The sequence below is a fragment of the Nesoenas mayeri genome (assembly GCF_963082525.1).
Source record: "Nesoenas mayeri genome assembly, chromosome: 3".
NCBI classification, from domain to species: domain Eukaryota; kingdom Metazoa; phylum Chordata; class Aves; order Columbiformes; family Columbidae; genus Nesoenas; species Nesoenas mayeri.
In genome coordinates, this window is record NC_137544.1 from 64,089,174 (window position 1) to 64,109,128 (window position 19,955).

A 19,955-nucleotide genomic window follows, 5' to 3' on the forward strand; every position below is an offset into this window, starting at 1 on the left:
TGTTGAATCCTGAAGAAATAGCAGCTGAGACACCGGCTAATAGACCCTGATGAGGTACGGATGTCTGCTTGTGCTGGACATAAACCAGACCCTGCGATGCTGGGCCAGGTCCCATGATCCACACGTGGAAGCACAGATTACTGCGTGGCTCTCATAACAATCAATATACTGATTTTGACCTGAAGGCCAATACTGCTTGACACAATATTTTTGATTAAACAATTGTTGCATTACAAGCTGCTAGTGTGTTTACATGCTGAAATATAACTAGACAATTAAAGTTGTTTAATGAGCAATATGGACATCATCTTAAGTTTCCTTTTTTGTTGTTTTTAACAGGTTGTTTAAAAGGAACTCTTAATTAAATGGTTGTGATTTCAAAGCACTCTAAGCAGACACAAGAATCTGATGAGGTCAATTGAAATAATGTAATTTATTCAGGTTATAGTAAAAACCATTTTTCTATTTGCTTGCATAACAGTCTATATGTCCTCATGACAAATCAGTTCAAGTAATTTTTTATTATTGCTTTCTAACTTAGAACTAAGCTGAAAAGATGTTCTTTTGAGGGTGGAACACAATGGTGCTTATACTGTTTAAAGCTTTAGAGGCATGGATGATTCCTAAATCCAGAAAACAGGGAGGAATTTCTTGTAATTCAGAGATTACATTAAAAAAGCCTTCATATTTACACTGAAAACTTATTTTCTGTAGAACAGATTATCATAGGGTGCATGAAATGATGAAATAACATGCAGTACTAGTACAGATCTGCATAAGACAATACTTTTTAAGGGAAAAAAACAAAGTTTTTCTTATTAAAAATACCCTATAGCCGATCTTAGTTACTACCACTGAAAAAGATAAAAATATTTTAATACAGTGTACTTCTGGTGACATCATCACCATGAGGCTTGTAATATTCTTAGTTCTTCTATAAATCCATGGGCTTTATAAAATAGTGTTATGTCCATTTCTGACCAGTCTGCTCAAATAGACTTAAACTGTGAACAAAAATGTAGGTCACTAGCCCTTATTAACTTTTATCCGATAAAGCATTTAACACATGCATACATAACATGTTCATAAATAAAATAATTATTTCCATTTGACACTCATACTCATATTTAGGTGTATAAGTGTCAAATATACTAATGAAGCCTGAATTTTTATATAGCTGTAGCCTTCTATACTGCTAGAAATGCTGATGCATTGCATTTCCTAAAATGATACTAACATTTCAGATTTTCTTCCTTTATAAAATCTTATTATTCCTGAATATGTACATAATAATTGAAAGTGAATGATTTAAACTAGTCAAGGTGAATTGTTTAGAAGAAAAATGCTCTTTTTTCTAACGAAACATTTATGCATAAAAAATGCACATCGACTGAAACCGGTATGTATCTCCTAACCCTTTAAAGAAGTTGAAAAAGTGCACTGTATGTATTTTATTTTAAAAAGGGCTCTGGCAGAATCTCAAAGGCAACTTCTCTGGTCGAGAAGGGAGAAAACTGGCCAGCCCATTATACTTACAATGCTGGTTTTCTAAGAGGATTTCCTTCCAAACCTTTGCAAGGAAGTTCAAGTTCACAGGGCCACCAAATCCTAGTTCTCTAAAGAAAATTAATCTCAAAATTCAAGGGCGAAAGCTGTTGCAAATGAAATAAATGAAAACAGTCTTGCAGACTTACCATGGAGTCAGGATTTTACCCACAATCCTATATTGCATAATCAAACATGAAAGTCCCAGCCTTTCTGTTTTATCAACAATTTTTTTTTTTTTTTTGGAAACAGGGCAACATCACACATGCTTGAATTTAACCAGATTTATCTAATCTAAGTGTGCTAAACATGTCCTGGTCCCACTGTGATTTTTCAGACTGTAATTATCCTTCAATTGCACTGTTCTTACTGGGGTTCTAACACAGTTACATCTTTTAATATGTGATCCCTTTGAGGCACAATAAGATTAACCTTTATGTAATCACCTTCCCCAAATAAACCTGTGTTTGATCGCTACTTCTTACATTTTTCTCTTCCAATTCATTACTGATGTAGTAATGCAAGTTATTTTATAAAAAAGGTAAAATTTTCCCACCAATGGGATTGCCTTCCATCCTCTCTGCTCTGACACATTTTACAACTTCTCTAACAGTGTTAAATGTTCATGCACTAGATGGGGCTCCAGCATTTTTACTACTCTATTACAAAACCCCCAGACATACAATCCATGTCCTTGAAGGACCAAGGTACCCGAACTGCTTCAAGAAAGTCACTCCAAGTCTTTAATGGACATACAGCACAGTCTAGCAACCTCCTAATGTGACAACATTCACTTAGATCTTTTAAATTATTACACTGAAAACAGACGAGAGGTGCTGTTTAGATAGGACACATAGGCTGGAATTTTGTATACATATCATGGGGATTCTCCCACTCAATCAAGCATTTGCTTTTTGGGTCCATTTTCCTAAGATTCTAGGACAAAAAGTCTCTAGAAAGTCTCTCCACATTGTCTCTCTACAACTTAACAATAATATCATGTAAGGTTTGCCATCAACCTTAAAGGGACACAATTCCAATCTTCAAACATTAACATTAGAAAAGCTAGTTACCTGAAGTGGTTGCAATGGTTTCTGCTAAGAAAAACATACAATGCAATGAAAAAAAGATTTATGTATGACCTATAAGATCTGAAGAGCAAAACAAAAAAAGCACCCTGAAAAAATGCAGACCTTTAAGAAATGTCTTTCTCTGTATTTAACCACTTATATCTAAGCTACATGATTAACAATAGTGAGCTACAAGATGAAAAAAAATACTTTTTTTTTTCCCCAGAAATAACTTAATCAAGCAAAACTTTCTTGTTTCCAGACAGTTATCTCAAGGACAAACAATATTGGGAACCTGGCTTAGACTGAAATCAGCAGCTGCTAACTGCATTCTTCACTTTATAAGAATAAAGAGTAAGAATAAAGAATTAAACTGCACATCATAAAAACTCTAACGTGACTATTATATCACATCCATTTCAAAACCATAGCTACAACTAAATATTGCTCATATGGGTATTGGATTTAAAACCTGAGGAATTAATTTGCTGTGGTTAAATTGGGGGAAATCCTTTAATAAACGCATATTTAAAACATTATTTACAAAACACTAAAGATTTCACCAAGTTGCTGGATATAGTGAAAAATATCTGCCATAGCAAGATATTATAACTTCAACAACTCGCAGTCTCATTTAGCAGACCATCATCATCTTTATATGTAATTACTAAAAAGGTAAATTTATCTTAGTAAGCCCTTCTGTTTTACATAAAAATAAAATAATAGGTTATACAAGTTTCTGTTCTGAAAATTTTTTCTCAACTGCACCATCATGATTACTAGTAGATCATCAGCAGGTAAATTTCAGTAGCAGCTTCATTAATGGATTTTAATTTAATTTCCTGCCTAATGGACTCAAGAAATTAAAAGAAAGAGACACACAAGTGGAGAAGTACCTACCGAGATGATGAGGAACACAGGACAGTACCTAGATGGATACTACTATTCTTTTCAGTAGTATCTTACCCTCCTCTCTGTTCCTTTCTCAAATGCAGGTACGAAAGCCTCCCACTATTTAGGAAGATCCTAGTTCATTAATTTTCAAACATTTTAAGCAACTAGGACTATGCTTTTTCTATAGCTCAACTATCAGCTACCAGCAGCACAATTTAAAACACCATACCTGTCTTTCTCTTCTAAACTGACGACCATTTGTTTTCACTCAAACTGTTCTCAGCAAGGAAAGCAACAAGTATATCCTTACTTTGACCAGAGTTAAGATAACTTCCCTCATATAAATTTTTCTTCACATACAGTTATGCTTCAGCTTTTCCTTATAATGATCTCACATTATAGTAGGAATAAATTATTCTCTCAATCATCAATACATGTCTCATTACAGAGAAAAAGAAATAAAACAAACCAGAGCATCAGTAAGAAGCCAAATGGTTTGTCTGCAAATTTGGCTTCTAATCAACTTTGAAATCCTATCATTAGTAAAAAATGGGTTTAAAGAAATCTGTTAATATAATAAGTGAAAGAAAGATGGTGGGTCAACAGGCTTGGACACAAATGTCTTCTGTTCTCCTAATCCTGTTTAAATATGCTTCACGAGTGCAAACTCCCATACAGTGTCCTCCTATGGTGGGGTCCAGGCTTTTCCTAATGCAAAGCTCTTCTGACTAGGTGCAGCCGTGTCCCATACAACACTGGTTTTCTGAGCAGGTCAGCTAACACAAATGGGTTGGTTGTATGCATATAAGTAAGATGGCTTGTGTGTAGTTCAGTAGAAACAGGTGATAATTTAAAAACAAGTTTAGCATTCACCTACAAATTGTTCAGCTTTCATTTTTAAACTACATTCAAATGCCAAATTTCTTAAGGCAAAATTTAACTAAAACATACTTTTTTTTCTTAATTTGAATTTTTAAAAGTATCAGTTTTGTTTTGCTTTATTTAGAAAGCTTATTATTAAAAACATTATTAACTGTCTTGAGTAACTAGTATCAGACATGAGATGATAAATGACCACTTTTATTCTTTGGAAATGGCTTAGATTCTGTTATTTATCATTGGGACAGCAGACACCAGGCAAATTAAGACTACTTGTGCTTCACCACAAGAAGCGGTAAAAAAATAGGAGTGCTGGGGTTGCTGGAGTGAAACAGCTGGGAGAGGTCATGGTAGCAGACTTAAGAAGCGTAAAGGTTTAACAGAAATCCAAGTTCTTCAAGTAAGTCTCATGGAACGTTATTCAATTAGAAAGATATTACTACAATTTCAAATATCTTATGTATATATATATACACACATATATATACACATATTTATTTGTTTTTACTTTCCAATCAGAAGACATTTTACTGGGAACTCCAGTAGTAAAACAAGCAAAGAATGTGCACTGCTCCCTAAATATTGCATTAATAAAACTGAGAAAAAAATTCCATTTTAAAAAGCACAGAATACTCGTGAGCTATCACAGTAATTAGAGCAGTAATAAAACCGTTACATGGGAAGCTCTATTTCAAAAGCTTTCTTTCTGGAAAAACTGGAAAACTCTAAATTTTGAACAATTGTTTATCTATAAATTAGTACACAATTTTATGATACAAAGGTGCATTCCTTTTCGGCAACACTAAGGAATATACCTGCCTGAATTTCATCTTCCTCCCACACATTATTCCTTCAGCAAGAATACCATTTTTGGAGAAGAAGTGGGAGCAAAAAAGAGAAAGGAGGGGGAAATTATAACTTTTCCCACATTTCTCCAAATAGTTCTGAGATGCTTTTTCCCCCCCCCTTTTTTTCCCCATCTATAAAAATGATCTCATTACCCACCATAGCAACTTACACACTTATATGCAGCACATTACATGCTCAGTATTCGATTCTGAAAAACGTTTGCAGTGACAGCGCTGGTAAAAGCTACAACATAAGCTCCAAACTCAGTCTTCTTAAGAAATCTGTTAGCTTTTGCAAGAAAACAAATTGGAACTTTGGCATCTGTTTTCCACATATCTGGATTCTGTGGCTATTAGGAATACTTCTAGTATACAACCAAGGACTGAAATTACTGTATTTGAAGAGAATTCCAGTTCCTCAGTATAAACAGATTCCGTATCAATTTTCAATATTTTTCTTTAGAGTGTAGTGAAAATATGGTTTCACAATGCTCCTTCATTTCTGACAATTTCTTTATGGCAGATAAGGGCAGGTTAACTGAAGACTTTCTTTTTAAATAATCCAGAGTGCTATATTTGAATGTAAGCAAACAGAAGAAATTCATATGAATTTAAATTAATCCATCTGCAATGAAGCTATCTGGGTCATCTAGGAGCTAACAGTTTTCTTCCCTGTATATTATGTACAGCATAGTCCTTGCCCAAAGCAAAGTCCTGCCTGGTTCAATGTAACCTTTTCCTGTCATGCCAATGACAGCTGGATCCTGGCTCTGCACAATTAGACCAAACAATGTATAAAAGCAATGTGGGTTTTCTTCCTGACACATGAATGCCAGCAGAATACACTGGTTTTGGAAAGCTATACTAGGTCTATAAAATTTGGTACACATCTCAGCCTTCCCACACCCATAAGAAAATATTTTCTTCCCACAAAGTTCAACGACCATGTTACATGATCATACCATTCCAAAGCCTCAAACCTACCTACTCAAAGCACACACAGAGTTAAGTACAATTTGCTGCTGCATGTAGCACACTGCTAATGTGTGCATCCCACTTCAAAACTCATATCCAAACACTTTGAAATACCCATAATGCTGTTTATTACACAGATACACTGTGTTATGTGGTAAGATAAAAAGGTAACAGCTGTGGTCAGGACCTTCCAAATCTGGTGAAAGAAAATGATCTCACTGTAGTGATGATCAGTGCACTTATCACTACATTTCAAAGTTCTGCTTCTTAAAATAATTCATAACAAAGATAATGTACATGTTTCCAGAAAATAAAACCATTCTCCCTCCTCCAACAGCAGTGTTCCGAAACTGAGGCCTTCAGAAGAGATTTTTTTAATCAAAATGAAACCATTTGATTCAAACAACCACTGAAGTATGTATGTATTGAAAAACAAATTTGTTACCTTTCCTCTGCTAAAGGCTCATAAAGGCCTAAAATAGTGAATTCAAGTCATTACTTTTGTTTTACCTTAACAATATTTCTTTGTCCAACAGGTCTTTTAAGAGGAAGATACAGCCACATGATGTGCTTTCTGTCTCTTAGAAGGTAAGAAGTAAGAGGAAACTAATACCATACTGTTGTTAACATTTTGCTATTTTGACATGAACTCTCCTACGATTCCCACTTATATGGGCAGGATTCACAGAGTGATTTTGGTGCATATAAACTATATTTGCTTTCTGAGGCAACTAAACCAGTACTTCACTTCTGCCCCATGTGTACACCAAACAGACTCTACCCCATAACATGGTGTTAGAGACTAAACCAATGACTTAGCTTCTCAGACATTTTCACCAGTGCTTTGTGGAGGACATATAGTGCAGAGAACCCGACAAAACCTAGTCTGAAGTAAAACCCTCAAATTCACACTCTACAGATGCAGAAGCATCTGCAACAGCAGCTTTAGTGCACTCATTTGCTTCTATTGCATTAAATTATTTGTCACAGTAAACAAGGCCTGAAACTGTACTGTAGTATTAAAAATCAAGGACCTCGCAGGTATAACATTTCTACTGTGCTTGCATAAACCTGTTATCCGTCTTTTTCAGTTATAGGTGTGTTCCTCTAAAATTGCTTCAGAAAACAGGATTTCCATTGACTATCACATAAAAGCAGATATATAGTATGTATAGTAAAAAGCACAGAAATCAGTAAACTTCAGTAGCTTACTAAAAATAAGCAAACAAACCCACTGTTTATAAAGCAGCTCTGAAAACTCATTGTATTTTCTTAACCAGGTAGCACATTTTAGCTATTCAGCATATTTGTAGATGCAGAAATTCCACAGTTAGAATTGAGTTAACAATTCTCTTGATAAATGATGCTGTTTAAAATCTGCTTCACTCTCCTTTAATTATGCTAGCTTTACACAGATGAAAAACAATAACATTTTATTACTGTTACTGAAGAAAAGCCTTCCCAAGTCTGCATCAACTTAAGAGATTGTATATTAACACAGAGACTTATCTTTCACAGTATAAATAACAGCATAATTAAATTCAGTCAAACTCTGAGGGTACATTACTTTAAAAGATACACAATTGCAGAACCTTTGCATTATCAGCTTTCTTGCCAAAAACACTTCAGAAAGTATTCTCTTGTGCACCATGGAGAGACTTCCCTAGCAGACTTACTGAAAAGTATTTTCAGCAATAACTATCACTCTCCAGGGCCAGGATTTTGTTTACTGTCTGTCTTGGCGAAGAACTGATCTTTCCACAGGAATCCCTGCAACGTCATCAGACACTACATCTCCAGCACAACTGCTGTGGGAAGGTAGCAGTAACTCCTCTCGCTAGCAGAGCAGCGCAGCACGCTGCCTTCACACCGTACATACACCCTTGGGAGGAAAGTGAAGAGACAACAGACCTTCGGTGTTACCTATTTGTCTCTCTAGATCTGCTGCTTCATCTGGTGTTGCGCGGGGGAGGACACCAGGATCACTGAAACTAGTGCGCAGCAGGGTCCCCATCACGAAAAAGAAAAGAATCCCACCAATTGCAGGTATGGCAGGTGTAATCTTCTCTGACAAATACGGACAACTGGAAAAAGAAGAAAGATTAAACATCATCAATAACACACAGTGCAACTTGCTCTCAAAAACTGTTTACCATTATAAATGCACATGAAGAATTCACTTTCTTCTACTGATATGTCACTTCTCTTGGAAGGTTTATTGAAGCTGACATTTCTGTTTATGTGTTAATGACATTTCTGAAATTTCTCATAATCTGTTTAATACAGTAAAGGTTCAAATACTTTAACAATCACCTTGCTAACGTGCAATACTCATTTACAGAAGAAAATATTTTTATTACAGGATATTATATGCTTATATATTTGTTCAACTACTGCCAAATTCCATAAAGTAAATTGGAGGGGAAGACGGAAGGGGAAATAACCTGAAGATATTCAGTAATAAAAGGCAAAGCACATAACATGATGAAATAAGTCACAATGAAAAATGTAATTAAGTCTATAAAATGAATTTATCATCCATCAAAAAGACTGTGCTCAAGAACTTACACTTGTGACACATCCCTTTAACAGCCTCAGTATATATCAATGTTATAACACCACTACAGATTCTCTTTCTTAATCCATTTCTAATAACTTTGTGAGCTTTTTTTACTCATTTACAAAGACAGGTGCAAGTGACAGTGCAACACACCTGGATACAAATAATCCAGGGGGGTCTAGGGGAACATTAACAGCCCTTTACCAGCACAAAAGGCTCTGTGGTTACCAGATTTACAATATACTTGCAGAGCTTAAGACTGGATCACAGTTTTAGCAAATTTTCCTCTGCTTCACATGTAACAAAATCCAAATGGACACAAGGATTGAAATCTAAACAACACTCAAATATAAGTATCTCTTTACACTTGTGCAAAAAGAAGGGATATGAGACATTACATTGAATACCACACTCCTGTTAATCGGAGTAATACAATAAGCACTGCAGGATCTTCTCAGAAAACACACAGGCTGAGACTCTCTTCATAGCTCTTATATTAAGTAGACGTGGGTAAAACACAGAGATGGCTTCATGCATTTCTGATGTCTGCGTGAGAAGTCATAAAATAAGCCTAAAACCAACATAAGCCAAAAGCCAACAAGTTCTAAGCCTTAAGGGTTCATCTAAAGCTTCCAGGTATCAATCAAGTTTAATTAACATTGTCTTCCCTGTTCCTGCTGACTGCCTTAAATGATGGTTCAGGTGTGTGAACTTTTGCACTGCAAGTCAGTCAACCTCACTGGAATGTTAACTCTGAGCAAGTGATGACAATGTCAGCTTCACTGTCCATCATTCAAGCCGACAGGACGGGGAGAGAATGGAAACACTTTTCATACCAGATCTATGTACCAAGCATTTATCTCCCTGCATAATCCTGTTAAATGTTCTTAACTGTTTCTTTGCACACCACAGGTTTCACGGATGCAGTGAGTCCAAATGCATTACACAGCACACCATACCATCACCATGAATGTAATATTACTGGTGTAACAAGTTACGAAAGATTAAAAAGACAATTGGGTATTAAAAAAAAGGCAAGGGGTAAGAGATACTGTCATTTCATATAATGAACAGACAGTTCAAATAGTAGGAAACATACTTCAAATGCACACTTTTGGAAAATCTGCATCAAAGACAGATTTATTAAATCAGCGCTAACTAAAGGAGGCAGCAGCAAGACAACTGGTAGTTATATATAAGCCTTGCTCCCTTCGTGTCAGAGAAGTCAGTCAGAACGAACAAGCAAAGGGAAGCTTTCATACCACATAAATGTCCTACTGCTCAATTTATTTCTTGCCACAAAGAATTACTGAAATCAGAACTACTGTAATATGCTCAGACAAGAGTACAAATAGGCTGCAGGAATGTATTTTTAAAAGGATTAGAGGGAAAATGTACATTAATGAACACTAAACATAGCACAGTGCTATTATTTTTCTATTGCATTATTCATTACACATACCAAAGAAATTGCAACTGTGATGAAGTCTGTTGACCAAACAAGAGCTGTAAGTGTGCAGAAGGTACTATGAGATAGTCTCAGGGCAGGACAGTAGCCACAAGACAATTTCAACAGATGCCAATGCAAGAACAGCAATGTCATCTACCTACACAACTTGAATCTCAAATTCTCAGTGATATTCAGAGAACAGAAACTGAAGGGCCATCATGACAGTGACATGTTTTCTTTTAACAATAATTTCATAGGGAATTGGTAGAAAGAACAAATTCCTGTGCTGAAAAACTAAGAAAGCTTTGCATTGCCAAAAAGTGATTATTTCGTTACAGTAAAATAGCATGAAAATGTCCAGTTCTTCCTTGCTGAACCAAGTCCATCTGCAATGGCGAAAAACAAACAAATGAACAAACCCCAAATAAACACAAACAACAACAAACCAAACAAACAAACACTCAAAGCTCTGCACACTCTTTACCACAGGCAAGTATAAGGTAATCTGCTTTGCCTAAACCTGTTTTTGGGGTGTAGCACCTTGTATTTTATCAACTCTGACTTGGCATTACTTCAGCAATAATGTAGAAAAGATCAACATCTTTGGCAACAGTAACCAATTAATGCTCCAACAATTCAGAAATCACCTCAAACTGAGAAAACAGTCCTTACTGAGATTCAGATAGTAAGCCTGGGCAAGACCATTTAATCCAGTCTGACTTGCATACCAACATACAATGTCACATGGGCCTGCAGAGAGCTCGGCAATATCTGTCGTTTAGAAAGGCCCAATTAAATATTCAAATTCCTGTCCATTTTTTTAAAAAAGATACTGTATAGACCATTTTTTCTTTCTTCATGTCTGCAGAAAAAAAATAATCTCCTTGGTTATTAAGAAAAAAATCACTAAATGTGGCTCATATAACAAATATATTTGTACTGCTATGTTGTCATTATTATTTTCAACAATGTGTTTTAGTGTTACTACTTTCAGAATTGTCAAATATTGTACACTAAAAAAGATTACTCCTAGTATTTGCTTAATTGCCTTAATTAACTTGCTTCAATTGAATTTGTATCCCTTCAGGCATCAGCTTTCCTCAGATATTACAAGAAATATCTCTTTTCTTGATGGTATTTTCAGAGAGTTTTTAATATAAATGTTAGCAGGTATTTCCCGACAACAAGTTTCAGAACTTTCACACAGAGGGCCTCTCCATGCTGAGGACCGTCCTGCTACAGCACCACTTCTGATAAACCAGCACAGAGCTCCAGAACAAATCTCTGTCCTACTGCAGAGCAAGTAGTGACAAACCTTTTTAAAATCAGCACTTGGTGACTACTAGACGTGGACTCACATCCTCAGTTTACACCTTAGACAGAGTGAAACTGTTCCTAATCAGTATCTGTAATGATAGCAAGTACTGACCACATTCATCTCATTTTTAGCAAGTATTACTTGACCATGGAACCTACTAGAAATTGTTATTGTGGAAACAGTTTCTTAAGAAAGCAATGTTTGGATTTGCACACAGCAACAATATAACCTCAAGTTTTGATTTAATTAATAGAAGGGCTTTATACAAATCAGTCCTGCTTTTTGCTTGGCTTCTCAGCCGTTTTTTTTGGAGCATCATGTGCAAGTTTGCATGAGTGTAGGAGGGAAATAAAATCTGCTGGAAGATTAGTCTGTCACAGCTAGATAAAAATAAAAACATACTGGCATTTAAGAGATAATTATCAAGTATCATCTCTGTGAACAAAGAATGCAAGAGACCAACAATAATTCTTACCACACAGCAGCTCTCTTAATGGTGTAACCATGCTCTCTGTGGCTACAGAGATGAGCAGAAAAACACACACAGTAACTGTACTAAAGAGCACACACAGTGAGAAACCTACAACCTTCAAGCTCTTTTTCATTAGAAAGGAGGAAGAAAGAAAAAGAAGCCTCCTTAAGGCCTTTCCTGGAAAGATGAAGGTTTTCCTGAAGAGTTCATTCACAGTTCTTATTTGCTGATGGGGAGATAGAGTAAATGACAAACCTGTTCAGGAGGGATAATGAACATTTGGAGAGAGGCTAACCCTGTAGTTACAAAAACACATTAATAACAAATACAGCCACTTACTAAAGAGCACAAAACAGACAGGGTTCTAAACCTGTGAGAAACTGGAGATCTCACTTACTAAGCTGGCAGTCAGGAAACAATGAAAGTAGAGACTTTATGCAAAGATGTAGTAGCCATCACACTTAATTAAACTAATTAAAAAATAATTTTAAAAAGACCCTTACAAGCTTTGCCCGAAAGACTGATAATAGAATACTGTATGTCAAGCTTTTCACCAACATACATCTCTATGCAGCAGATATAAAAAAATGTATTCTAGAAAAAGCATTACAGAAGTATAGTAGAACAAAGCAACATAAGGAAACAGAAGGAAAAAATCATTGTGCATTTTCCTACATCAATTTATGTTCCTGCAGTTATTGTCTATTTAATATACCAGTAACTATTGGTGTGCAGGTGGTGTTCAGTGCTAAGAGTGAACACTGAGTTCGCTTCCACATGTTACAACATTTGAATGAGACTGTGCTGCTTTCCTTAAACTAACCCAAAGGGTTTGGTTTTTGTCCTTCCACTCTAATTTATGGCTCCTCTCAGCTTCCCCTTTCCTTTAACTCCACTGCATCATTGCTCCAAGCCATTCGCTCCCAAGCTTCTGACCTTATGCCAACACAAATCTTCATCAGGCTCTGTTGTAAGCCTAGTTAGTTTAATAAAATGTACGAAAATGACACCGTTTTGTTGGCTTCTCTTTCTGTTTCTTTAACAAATCAAGGATGCAGTTGGAAAGGAGTACTGATATTAGCACAAGGAAAGAAAGGAAGCTTCATTAACAAATCAAATTAATCTTTAAATCAAAATCAAACAAATATTTAACAAATCGGCTTCTTTAACAAATCAAATATGCAGTTGGAAAGGAGCATTGTATATTAGCACAAGGAAAGCACAGAGAAAAACTAGAGAGAGAGAGGGAAACTGGGACAGAGGGAGGAATTCTCCATTTCAGCAGCTGCCAGTCAGGTTTTCATTGAGACCACTGCCTCTTGTGAAACCACATTCTAACCTTGACCTCTTTCAATTTAGAAATGGCAACAGAATGCCCATATAGATAAAGACAAATCAAGACTCTGGGCTAGAACAAAAATGAGCTTGTAATTTACTTTTCTAATGACAAGTTACCAGTTTAAAGAAGGCAGCCAAAGATGTGCACGTAGATGACAACACAGGCAGTGGAAGATGCACGGAGGGGTGAAACAAGAGGGCACAGCAAGAACCTTGAAGGCTGCTGCCTGACAAAGGATGTAGAAGATAAATGAGACAAAGAGAATGATTGGAGTGGTAATTTGACTGTTGCAGGGTTTGGAGGGTTGCCTCTTCTTTCTTGTTTTCCAGCAGAATCTCAACTAAAGAACACTACATTTTGTATTGCTACTAGGAAAAGTGTTGTCAAGGTATAAGGAGGCATAAGATGAATCACAGAAACACTTTTAAAGACTGCACTGTGGATTCTCATATATAATACAGGCTTCAACCTGCTACAGATGACTTCAAAGGTACATATTAAAACACAGTTTTAATACCGTCAGAATTGTAAGAAGCATGGTATAAAATTTTCCATTGTATAGCCATAACTCTAGCAAATAACAATACCACAGAAAAGAATACCTAACTAATTTAAAGACTAGAAGAAAAATAAGATCCAAGAATGTTTGAATCTATCAGTTCTTCAGTCAGTATTTTTTGAGATGCTCATATGTTTCCACCCCCAAATCCCAGCATCCTCCAACTACCTCTTAGAGAGGATCTTCTTTTAAAAGTTAAGTGAAGAAACTGTTAAGAAAGGATTGACACAAGAAAAAAGTTACAATAGGAAACAACTCACAGTGCATCAAACAGTTAACGGTTATGTCTTCACAACCATGCTATTGGCACACAGAAAGCGTGGTGTAATTTGAGTAGAGATTAGTCCGAGTAATGTTACATGAAATGCCTAACAAGATCAGCTGGGGAAGTTCTGAATTAGTTTCCTACATCTGCCTGATTCTTTTGTACCTTTAAAATTCCCATTAGAATTTTCAAGAGATGTTAAGGAAACCATAGTCTAATTTAAATGGGTTTTGAAATTTGCTTAAAAAAATATTTCCTTATTATTTTTTGTGTTTTGAAGTACTTTTTAACATCATACACTCCCTCATATCAGAATGGTCAATCCATTTCAAAAACTTATTTCATAAAACAGAAGACAAAAAGCAGTTTTCTAATACGTGCTTCATTTCAAATCCAGGAGATGTGGAATGCTGCAAACACGTGAAGACTATGGAAAATAACAACTAACAAAAGGCAGGATGACAGCAGGAAGGGAAGAAATAGGCAGAACAATACCTCCTCCTCAGCTTAATAATCTAAAGCATTATACCTTAATGATAAATGCAGATTTATTGAATTATTTCAGAAAAGAAGCATTTAACCTTGCTTGAATGCTTAACTAGTTTATTCTATATTTTATAGTAATAGATGCAACCTACTTTTTCCTGTATTTGTTATACTGTTTAGGGGTAACTCCATTCTAATTAGAAATAATTTTGAAGTGGGAACACATACAGAATAATAGTAATTATATTGTGTACATAAGTGTACCGGCCTCTACCAGCACTTAGAAATTATTACTTAAAACAAAGATGATTAATATGATGAAATCACACAGGTTACAGAACAGCATGATCCTTAAAACTAATAAATTAAGTACTTAAGAAGTTATCTCAAACCTAGTACAAAGTAAAATTAGCTTAATGTTAAACAGCAACAGCTCAACAACTGGTCTTCAAAGTTTCATGTGAAAACAGGACACAGTTTGTCTTTAAAGCTGATGTCAAAACACATGAGCGATTTCCAAGAATGACAAACTGCAGGGACCTCTCTCTCCTCTGCTCAAATCAGAAAGTGCTCAATGGAACTCCTTGCAGTGCTGACTTCATTAAATTGTAGTGTGTGACCCCTGAAATCAAATTCACACTAGCTGGCTTTGGATGTAGGAGCTTAGATGAAGGTAAGCAAGCAGTGTTGATTATGACACTGTATAAACTAACCACAAAATCCCTCCTACAAGTAAAGATCTTAAGGGTTTAATGCAGCAAATATGCTACAATCAGAGTAATAGCCTTGTGTGACCTCTCAATTTTTATTGCTACATGAATTAACTCTAATGATGCACTGTCAAACTTCAAAGCTGGAATAGATAAAGTGCACACTGAAAAAAGAACCGGCCTGCAAAACAGATCTGGTAACTGAAGCTCCTACAAGAGCAACTAAATTTTGCTTTGTTATACAGAGAAGGAACTTCTTAGCTTTACAAAACACTATTTCTAAAATTTTGATTGCATCAAATGTTGGCCAGAAATTTCCAAGCACGGTAGTAAAAAAAAAGGGTGAATATCTAACAAAGTATACATCCATAGCCTAAGACTTACCAAATAATCAGTTTCTTTATGAATGGCCAATGCACACGTGACATATCCTCAAAAGACAAACTCAGAAAAGGCATGGCTTCCAACCATACAGTAAATAAGAGGCTTGTTTTATTGCAATTTCCGTTCACTGACTAGTTACTTACTTGAAAAGCTAAAAATATATTTGTAATTGAAATTCTTGGTTTTGTTTGTTCAAGGTCTGGTTTCCATAGCAAAGGACTACCAATTAATGAATTCCAACAGATGCATGAACTCAAAATTTCTTATTAACAGCTCATATAGAACACTTCTCTTTTCCTGTTATACTTCATATTACTTCCTTATTATTTCTTATTATTTCCTGCTACATGATTTTTATAACTAAACCATCAGGTTAATCCCAAGTACTTATGAACAGAAATGAAAACTGGGACAAAACAAGCGGAAGTGCCTTATGCCACAAACAAGTCCCTGAAGGAATATGAGCTTCTAGATGTTTTTCCACAGGATTCTGTGGAAATCTAAATGTAAGCATACTAAGCTTCTGTCAGTGGACTCTGAGCTTTCAAGAAACAGCATTTTGTGTTTGTCTTGCACAATTTATAAGGTCTAGAAGCTGGATGTAAAGTCCAGCTCTTGCTGACGAGCGAAGGCCTGTCAATGCACTCCCTACTCCTGGCCACACTCCGTGGTCTCCTCCGTTGTATAAGCACAAGTGGACTGGTTAACACTGAGCTAAAAGGGAGGAATTCTTCTAAATCTGTCACTTCTTCTGAAAGAAAAAAAAAAAATCATTTTCTGTTAGATCAGTTTCCTGAAGAACTTCACTCACTGTGTGATGCAATGAGTGCCAGTAAACATGCAGGAACACACAGAGGGCAGGATGAAGCTGAACTCTCATTTCCAGAGGCATCAACTCCTGTGTGGACTTAGCCATAACATGAAATCCTACCCACAGTCATAAGAGCTTAGGAATTGTAGATCCACTGTCTTATATGGAGGGGTTTCTTTTCTTCCCCTGGGTCTTTTTCACTCTGCAATTCTCCATATTGCAAGGCATTTGCATAAAACACACAAATGAACTTTGATCCAAAATACAGGGGAAGAACATGAAAACCCCTTAGTGGAATCTAGTACAATACAAGCCTTTCACTGGAAAGCAGAGCAAGCTTCACAGGTACAGCACTTCCCAGGACCCCTTTACTTTTATTAATAAGTAGAGAATTGATGATCCAGCCCACACTACATATCAAAAGTGTACATCACATGGTTATAAATGAAGCAACTGGGAACATAAAGCAAAGAGGAGCATAAAAACAAGAGAGTTTAAACTACTCTTCCCTAGAGAGTTAAGCAGTAGCAATTCAGGGACTTGCTCATTCTTCTCAAAGACTGGAGTGGTCTGTTTGTAGCACCTTCACAGGCCTGAGTCTCCACAAGCACTGGGAGAATTTTACCTGAAATGGCATCTTCTGTTTTTTTCCTAGTGCCTCCTCACAGTATCACAGGAATTCTCTTACCCTAGACTAAGCATTCACTGGACAAACAGAACGGCATACTGCAGGCTACTTAAGATTAAAAAAACCTCAACAAATAATTGGCACGCATCATGACAAAGCAGTGCCAGCTCTCTGTATCTAAAAATGAGTCAGTTTAAACAGAAACAAATTTGCAAGACAGGCTTGAGGCAAATCTTATTTAATGGAAAAAAAAATAAAGTGCACTGTGCTTCAACTACACACAAAGCATTACCACTACCCATATTTTGGTTAGCAATATAATTTAAACAACTAGGAATAGCCTTTTACTGTTTTGCAGTAGATCTGAGATTTGGGTGCAAGTCACGGAAGTCTAGGCATTATAAGAAATACTCTACATTGAAAGATTGCTAGCTCTGGTGATTCAGAAGCAATGTCCTGGCATTTAATTATATCCAAGGATTTGTGCAGAAAAGATTGTACTGTTTGAATATTGAATATTGAAATACCTTTGTCTAAATTGCTCCTTCCCTTTTTTTTTTTCCAGAAGACATCCAAATTGCTCTGTATACACTTTTATGTTAAATACTTATCAAACCTAGACAAGCATGTTCAAATTGAAAATCAGTAGCTTTACAATATGATGCTTTTCTGTTATTCCACAAATACATCACACACAGGTACTTTCCTTTTGAGAAAGGCCACTGACTGAAATTACTCATTCCATATTCCCTTCATAAACACTTCTATAATTCACCAAAAGTTATTTCTACCATACATCAATTCTATTATTTAAATCACCTGTTAAATAAGGGAAACATCTTCCAGCATGTTTTCTCTTAAGCCAGCTACATCAGGAAATATGTATTAAAAAAAATACACTTAAACGAGGTTATAAGAGAAGTGTTATTTTGCAAATACTTTCCACTATTTCATTAAAATTTTCAAGACTTTTTCCAGTTGAGTTGTTACGACAATTTTGTTCAATAATTACCACAAACCCCAAATTTTAATGTAAATTGAACTGGGATTCCAGGTGGGAAAAATAAAAAATGCAGGGTATTACTGCTACCTTTCTTTGAGAGTATAATTTACATCTTCAATTTAACATTTGTCTATTTTTGTGAGACTTTCAAAACTTCTTTAAAAAAGCATCACAACAAGGTGAAGCAAAGCAAGGAAGGTCTTTATTACATGCATTGCAACTGCAAATTTCAAACTTCTTAATTATGCACCCTGTTATCGCCTACATGATATAATCTCAAGCCCCACTGAAAGAGCATTTCTTTTGCCACTATTTATACCGACATCTAGTAAACGATATTGCAAGTGGAATAACGTGATCTCTCTCCCTATGGCAAGCCAGCCTTCAAAACCAGAGCAAAGTTCAGTTACTTCATTGTTCCCAGAATATACTCTGAGGAATTGCAACACAAGATTCGCTCTCCATCTTTCCATTGTCAAACATGTTCTGCTGTTCTCCTCCCAGTTTCAGATGCTGATATGTAAACAGTTCTCCCAGACACACTCAACCATGCAAACACTGCACCAACCCTTGGTCTGCGCTTTTTGGCATTTTTGCACAAATAGGAAACTAGGAACACAAAGTTAAACAGAAACTGAAACCTTTTGAATACATAAATACATAAAACAATTGCACAGAAGCAAAAATAAAACCAGGATTTCAGCAACAAATGAGACACTGCTGTAAGACCACAGCCCCATTAAAAAAACAAAGCAAAACAAAAAAACCAGCTGTCTGGGTAAGACAACATAACATGCTACACCCTATACCTCTGTAGTGTACCATGTCTAAATGTAAACTGGTGATGTGTAACCTATGTCATTGAGTACTTCGAGCACTGATATCACAAGCCCCACTTTTTGCTCTGCTGTTTGGTCTTTGACCAGGTTTGCTGCTGCCTTTGGCCAGCCCCTACCAAGTTCCCTAGGTTCTGTCCTGGCCCAACTGTGACCACCAGAGAACAGAGGCTGCCTGGGCCCTTCAGTCAGCACCAAACACACACACAGTCCTTGTGCTACAGAACCAGAGGGGAGCTGCAGCCTTCACAACCTCCCAACAGTGTCCCGATTTGTCTAAAGATACTGGCAATGGAATCTGAAGAGAAGCTGCTACCCTGTAATAATCAGTGGCTTCACACATGGCAACAGGAACAGACTCTAACCAGGAGGAAGTTCAGAGTCTGGTAAATTTCTGCAGTCTTTATTCTTTTCTTGTAGCCTGTCCTCTGATTAAGTCCATTATCCATGGAGAAGCTTGCCTTTCAGGTTTGCAGAACATACTACATTCAAAGACATGAGCTACATATAACTATAAGAAGCATGCTGGTTGCGTTACTTCAAATAGTTGCACTAAAGGACAAATGCCCAGTGTGGTGTTCCTCCTTCCCCTCCGTGCTCTTACAAACCTGACAAAGTTCAGATGTCAAGTATGTCCTTCACTTTTCAATAGCTTTCCCAAGTAAAGCTGCACCGCAATGGAGATTTATAGTATTTTCTGTCTATATGTGTTCAGAAAGGAGAGACCTTGGTCCACCTTGCTCCAAGTTATAAACAAACTAATGCTCACAGTGAATAAGTGATAAAGCAAAGCAAAAGGAAGACACATGCAACACTGCAGCAGAGTGATTTCTATTGACAAATAAAAGACAGTCCAGGAGTACAGGATTCTGTTTCTTCGCAGGTATAGAAAAATCCTTTTCAGTGCATAAGAAACTACTCTA

The 19,955-nt window shown here is 36.3% G+C and overlaps 1 protein-coding gene across 2 annotated transcripts in view; it reads right to left on the minus strand.

The window, feature by feature from the left end:
- Positions 1 to 19,955, minus strand: part of ZDHHC14 (zDHHC palmitoyltransferase 14) — a gene marked incomplete at its 3' end in the record, with an annotated part of 106,604 nt that overhangs the window by 38,479 nt on the left and 48,170 nt on the right. For both annotated transcript variants that reach the window (XM_080341780.1, XM_080341779.1), the window contains exon 2: positions 8,135 to 8,295. In XM_080341780.1, coding sequence (XP_080197906.1) covers positions 8,135 to 8,295 — 161 coding nt within the window. The remainder of the gene's footprint in view (positions 1 to 8,134; positions 8,296 to 19,955) is intronic.